The 6,555-nt window shown below is 48.0% G+C and overlaps 1 protein-coding gene across 3 annotated transcripts; it reads right to left on the bottom strand.

Annotated features, from left to right (window-relative positions):
• Positions 1–561: 561 nt before the first annotated feature.
• Positions 562–6,207, bottom strand: FIGNL1 (fidgetin like 1). Of its 3 annotated transcripts, XM_064660560.1 has the most exons (3): positions 5,579–6,100; positions 4,212–4,516; positions 562–3,273 (listed from the first exon to the last, which is right to left on the bottom strand). In XM_064660560.1, exon 3 carries the CDS (start codon positions 3,263–3,265, stop codon positions 1,190–1,192), a length of 2,076 nt encoding a protein of 691 aa, XP_064516630.1. In that variant the 5' UTR covers positions 3,266–3,273; positions 4,212–4,516; positions 5,579–6,100; the 3' UTR covers positions 562–1,189. The 3 variants fall into 3 exon arrangements, with proteins under 3 accessions (XP_064516630.1, XP_064516637.1, XP_064516621.1); XM_064660567.1 differs by lacking the exons at positions 4,212–4,516; positions 5,579–6,100 and adding an exon at positions 6,150–6,207; XM_064660551.1 differs by having other exon boundaries at positions 4,407–6,100.
• Between the last annotated feature and the right edge of the window lie 348 nt (positions 6,208–6,555).

Below are 6,555 nucleotides of genomic sequence, written 5' to 3'. Positions count from 1 at the left end.
TTGAGCCCCTAATCCAAACATTTGGGAGCACACACACACACGGAAACAAGGGTGCAGAGCAAGCAGTGCCTTTACGAGCACACACATACACACACACGCAGCAAATGCACTCACACAAATCCATCAACAGCCCCATCCTGTCCCTCATCTCCAGCCAAACGGGACCGAAGCTCACCAGTGTGAGACACAAACCCCCCACTCTCCAGCTTCACAAGGACACCATGCTCATGGAGCCTTTGGAATTTAAGTTCATCAAATACCCATTCCCAGATCCTAAGCCTCCTTGCCCTGCCACTGGCTTATACCAGGGCTCTTTCCAAATGCTGTTTTCCTCCTACTTGCCAGCTAGTCCAGCCTCAAGTTTGCCAGTGAGTTTTGTTAGTGAAGTTTGCACACACACAGGGATCCCTACAGCACCTGGTCATACACACACTGGGCTGGCCCCAGGTCCTAAAGCCCCTATGACTCATGGCCTCTTCTCCAGTTGCAGGTGTCCAGACCTCCCGATAAAACACATCTGCACATGCTGATACAGCACAGAAAGCATGGTCAGGCAGAAGATCATCAGAAAAAGTTTTTAATAAGAAGCTGGGATAGACTGCAGTGATGTGTCACAAGGCTGGCAACAGTACTGCTCAAGAGACTTTCCCCTTTTATTCCCCCTTTTATTTTTCCATGCAACTCCACATCCACCTTGGTCCTTTCTCCCTCTGCTCCTGTCTCCTCCTAAAAAATGCGTTTCTAACTACTTTTCCCCATTAATCTCAGTTTTGCTACATCTCTACCCAAAATTGCTATTTCTGATATTACTTGGATCCTCTTCCAATACAACATGGTGAGCTTTGCTTTGCAAGATTCCCCCCAGTATTCCCTTCAATTATATGTGAGGTTTGACCACCTTCCCTTAAATACCAGTGAAATTTGTCCATCTTTCACAGCAACTATCTGTAAATTTTGTCAGCTTCTCACTGTTACCGGTGTTCAGCAATTTTTCATCTTGTGACCAGTAGTTCCTCACGGTCTTTTCAGCTGGCAAAACCTCAGGCCAGAGCCTGGACATTTGCCTGCATAATGTAAGAAGGTTTAATTCCCAGACAGAAACAAAAAGAAGTGCAGACAACTCTGAATTACCACGTTTAATACGTGGCAGTATTAAAGGAATGTTCCTGTGTAACAGTTAGGATGCAGTTCATCTACCACAGCCAAATGTCTGGTTCCAGGTTTCATAGAGCTCCAGGTCCTTGGAGGAGACGCTGGGCCGGACAGTCCTGAAGGCACTCTCAAAATCCAGGAAAGCGATGGGCCGTACTTGCTCTGGCAGGATGGTTGCAATGTCCATGGACTGCAGACTGCGGATGGGGCCCAGAGACGCTTCCCGGCAGAGCTGTGTCATGTCTGCCCCAGAAAACCCATCGGATTTCTTAACTATAAGTTCAATTTCCTCTTCATTTAGGGAGCAGTGCTCCTTGGACATGAGACAAGTAACAATCTGCTTCCTGGCTGAGGCCTCTGGAAGAGGGATGTACAGTCTCTTTACCAGTCTCCTTCGGGCAGCTTCATCGATCTCTTGGGGTCGATTTGTTGCCCCAACCACTAGAATACGATCTTCAGAGGAGGTCGTTGCCCCATCTAACTGGATCAGAAATTCAGTTTTTATTCTTCTCGACGACTCGTGCTCCCCCTCCCCACGCTGAGACAGAAGAGAATCAATTTCATCAATGAAAATCACTGCTGGCTGTTGACATCGTGCCACAGCAAACAGTGCACGGACCATCTTTTCCCCCTCACCCACCCATTTGGAAGTCAAAGAAGAGGCACTGATGCTAAAAAAAGTTGCTCCAGACTGGCATGCAATGCACTTGCCTATGAGAGTCTTGCCAGTCCCAGGGGGGCCAAAGAGCAGAATTCCTTTAGGAGGACCACGCAACCCAGTGAAGATGTCTGGCCTCAGCATAGGCCAGACTACTATTTCCTTTATAGTAGCTTTAGCAAACTCAACTCCAGCGATGTCATCCCAGTTGACTGGGGGCCCGTGGTCCATGATCTCATGCATAATGAGCTCAACCATTTTTGGTTCTATGTTTTTCAGCCGTTCATCTACAGGCAACAATGAATCTGTTGGTTCTCTTGTGTGAGGTTTACACTGTGCTCCTTCATTTTCACTTCCATCTTGCTTTGGAACTGGAGGAACAAACTTGCCAAATGGACCCCGAGACCTGCCTGCACCCAGAGATTTTTTTACACCTCCATATGATGAGACTGGTGCACGCTGGGGTTGGTTTTGAGATTTCTTTTGCTGATCCACCCACAGCTGTTCTTTTGCAGTTTTAAAACCTGGAGCACTGCTCTCTTCATTTCTGTTTCTATGCCCTGAAAAACTACTGGTTTCGGTGCTAATGAGAGGCTGGCATGGAGCAAGGCTAGGAATAACTGTGCTGCTTTCATCAGCCAGACCATAGAATGCTTTTCTTTTCCCAGAACTTGCAGACCAAGCAGGTGCAGCTGACTGGTTAAAAAGAGACAAATTTTGCCCATCACAAGAGTTACCCGACATTTTCAGAGAACTACTACTTGTGGCTTCTTTACTTCCAAACAGTGGAGTTGCCTGGAAAACTGGTTGAACCCTTTTGCTTAAGGAGGCTGAAGCAGCAAGCAGTGTATCTGAAGTTTTGGTCACAGGGGGCACACGGCTTTGAAGAGACTTTGAAGATGAGGGATGCTCCAGGAGATCTGGTCCCTGACTTGCACATTTTGCTGAGCCAGCACAGAGCTCAGTCTCTCCGGCACTGCCTAAGACACTGAGTTTAGAAAGAGCTGGAGCAGCGGAGGCACTGACCCCTTTATCAGCTTGTACACAGGCATCTGTTGGTGCCATCTGAGAGCTCTGGAAAATTTTGCCAGCCTGCATCCTCTCTTGCACACACTTTAATTCAAATACATTATCTGTTGTCAAAGCAGATTGCCACTTGTCACTGTCATTCTGCTGACACTTTGCCAAAGTCAAAATGTTTTCCGCATAGTTATTCAAGCCAGTCTCCACGTTGCCAGAGTCAATAATCGCAGAGTATTTCTCCGCATACTTTTTGAACAGGTTGGCAGCACAGGCCTGGGAGATCTCAGAGTTTGCCCATGCATACTGAATACGCAGGATTTTGGCACGGTACTCATCTGCCTTCTGTGCAGGTGTGCAGGTGTCAGAGGTAATAGCAAAGTAACTTCTCTGCCAGTCACTCAGGTGCACGGAGCTGGGGGTGGGGGTCTCCATCACTGATGCTGGAACAGAAAATACCTGCAGTTACAAAACGCATTTCACAGCCATTTGCACAGGCTACTTCTCCCCTTTCCTAAATACATGCACATGAAACACATAACATAACATTTCAATTAGAGAAACAGTGCAGCAGATGTTGCAAGATACTCAGGCAGTCCCGACACTTTGCCATTTTCAAAAAGCAACCAGGTTTGTGGTGTAAAGGCATTTAGATTGAGGTTCTCTTTTCTACCCTGTCTGAAAAAAGAAAAGAAGAAAAAAAAAGGGAGGGGTGAAGAAAAAAGCAGAATGTGCTGCTAACCAGAGGTCTCCTGGGGAGGTAAGTAGACTGCAAAGAATGGTAACAGATGGCTAAGCAAAAATTGGCCTTGTTAAATGAAATCACCAGTGCTTTCACTCTTATTTGACAGAATAAGGTACAGTGCAGAGGAGGACAGTTTATACACCGCTGTCAGAATGACTGTTTATTACAGTAATGGTAATAAAAAGGAAACAATGAAGCTAATAAACTAAATTATACATAAAGTCTCCCCTTACCTCTGAAGGGGAGGTAAAAGCAGAATGAATAAGTCTGAGTGTGGTAAACTTTCAGAGTAAGATAATATTTACAGATTCACAGCAAGTTCAAAACTATTTCATTTAGAATGCACTAAAATGTCCCCATTTTACACTTTAGAGAAACAAAATTCTTGCATATTTAAAGTAATGCTTATTTCTCGGTTTTAAAAAGAGGAATTTAAATTTAGTGATTTTTTACTTAAAGAAATAGTAAAGATGACATTTGGATCAGAAGAAGCATTTTTTAAGACCTGATATGATTTGTTCATGTTTATGATGTATCTTCTTCCTCTGCAAAGCATCATGTGCAGAGACATTGCAAGCAACACCAAGAATGCATCATTTCAGGACACTGGAACAAAAAAAATTAAGAGAAACCTACCGCTGCCTCAACAGGGTTTGCAGAAAGCTCTTAATGTAGTAATTTTGATCTCCTTATCTGTCCATAAGGCATATAATTTCCAGGGTTTTTTTACTTCAGTAAGTTAATAGGATTTTTTTATTAACTTCAATATGTACAAGCACGTTCCAGACAAGGAATACTTAAAACAAAAACTATTAAAGAGTAGGTCCATACATTCTGCATCTCTTCCAAGAGAGGATGAGTCAACTTGCAGTCTTCTTCTGAATCAGCCACAGACTATGTACAAGTGCAGATGAAGGTACGGGTGCAATGTTCATACAAGACTGGGAAGACAGAACAGAACATAGGGACACAGGGTGTGGAGTCTTTCCTCTCTAACTATTTTTAAAAGTCTTGCATCAGCATTAGACAACAGAGAGCACAGATGATTATTGTGCATATGATTATATGGTTTACACACATAACAAATAATGAGTAGGCAAACCATTCTCTTTCGAATTTTTTTTTAGACTTCAGCCCAACTTTGTAGAGCTGTTTAGAAAAGTCAATATACATTTTACCTGCAAATCTGGTGCCTTTACAACCAAATCCAATGAAAACAAACAAAATAACTACCACAAAAATAAGACTTTCTTTCTGAAAAATTACTGCCATCTTTTGCACCATAAGAAGTCTCACTTCTGCCTACCAAATCCAGCGTAAATTCACATCATAATCCATCTGTAGCCGAGTGACAGGTGACTGAACAGGAGATGAAAGACTTCTCTAAACAACTACTAAACAGCTGTCACTGTGCACATAACTTTTTTGTAACTGTTGAATCAAAAATATCTTATGAACCATAAAAGCTAAGTTCAGAAAAAGTTTAATAGCATGCATTTGCTCCCATGAAATATTCCCATAACTTCCATGATTCAGAAAATAAAACCTCAAGGTCACTACCACTCCCTTAAGGATTTAGCAATCACCTTCACAGCACCGAGGAAGGTCGTAAGAAGTGAACAGTGGTAGCCAGTTTAAAATTTCAGTTTGGTTTTTCACCGAATCAGAGAATGGGTCAGGTTGCCAGGGCACACAGTGGGTTATCTGATCCAACCTCCCTGCTCAAGCAGGGTCATCCCAGAGCACTTTGCTGTGTGCGTTGTGACTGTGTCCACACAGCTCTTGAATATCTCCAGTGAGGGAGACTCCACAATCTCTCTGGGCAATCTGTTCCAGTGCTTGGCCACCTCACGTTAGGTGGAACTTCCTGGGCATAAGTTGCCTCTTGTCACCACCGAGAAGAGCCTGGCTCCATTCTCTTCATACCCTCCTTTTAGACACTTATATACTTCTGAGGTATCTCCTAGTATCATATTCTCTCCCCCTATTCTAATCCCTGTTACTTGTCCTCACAGCCTCACTATTTCTCTCCTAGGAGACAGCCAAACGCGCACACGTTCAGCCGGAGCTGTTCCCAGACAAGGACATCGTACTTCCCTCTGAGTGCCTGAAGTTGGGAGAAGGTTTATTCAAGCACTGACACGAATGAATTTCTGGCACACAGAGGCACATCAGGACGCACCAGGGGCACGCCCGCCTGCAGGCCAGGGAACCACCGCGAAGCACACGGGCACACCCCCCATTCATAGCCCGCAGGCCAGCAATCCCGGCGGGAAGCTGCCCGGGATCGGCTGAGCCCAGCGCGCACAGGACGATGCGGCCCCGCCGGCAGCCACGGCCCTTCAGCCCGGGGCTACTCAGCCCAGGGGCCCTCGCGGGTCCGGCTGCGGAGGGGTCTCCTCTTACCACGCCGGGAAGCCGACCCCGGAGCCTTGAGGGCTCCTCGGCGGCGCCGGCCCCTCCACAGGGACGAAAGGACCCCCCTCCCCAGGCCCCAGACGGGCTGCGCGGGGCCCGGGAATTCCCGCAGCTCCGCCGCTCCCGCCACGCGCCACGCGCGCCCCCCGCACCCACCGGCCGCCGCCGCCTCCGCGCACAGCGCGCGCTCGCGCTGCTCCCAGCCCCGCCCCCGTCCCACCCGCCAATCAGGTAACAGGGCTCCGCGAGACGCAGCCAATTAGAGAGCGGAAGGGAAGGCGAGGGGGAGAGGGGCGGGCTCGGTTCGTGACGTCATCGGGCTCGCCGAGGCGCTGGGTGGGAAGGCGAGCGGCGGGGCGGGCGGGCGGTCCCCATTGGCTGCACCAGAGGCGCGCGCCCTCCAATGGGCGCGGGGTCCGTGCCTTGGGGGCGGGGTCGGGCCCGCCCCACCTTCAGCGCGCGGGCCGATGCGCGCGTGTGCCCTGCGTCCGCCGCCCCCCTTCTTCCCATCGCCCCCCCCAGTCCCACCCGCGCCCTTCCCCGCCTTCCCCGCTAAATCCTC

Source organism: Pseudopipra pipra, chromosome 1 (genome assembly GCF_036250125.1).
Source record: "Pseudopipra pipra isolate bDixPip1 chromosome 1, bDixPip1.hap1, whole genome shotgun sequence".
Lineage (NCBI taxonomy): Eukaryota > Metazoa > Chordata > Aves > Passeriformes > Pipridae > Pseudopipra > Pseudopipra pipra.
Note: the sequence above shows the minus strand (reverse complement) of the source record. Positions and strands in the feature narration are given on the sequence as shown.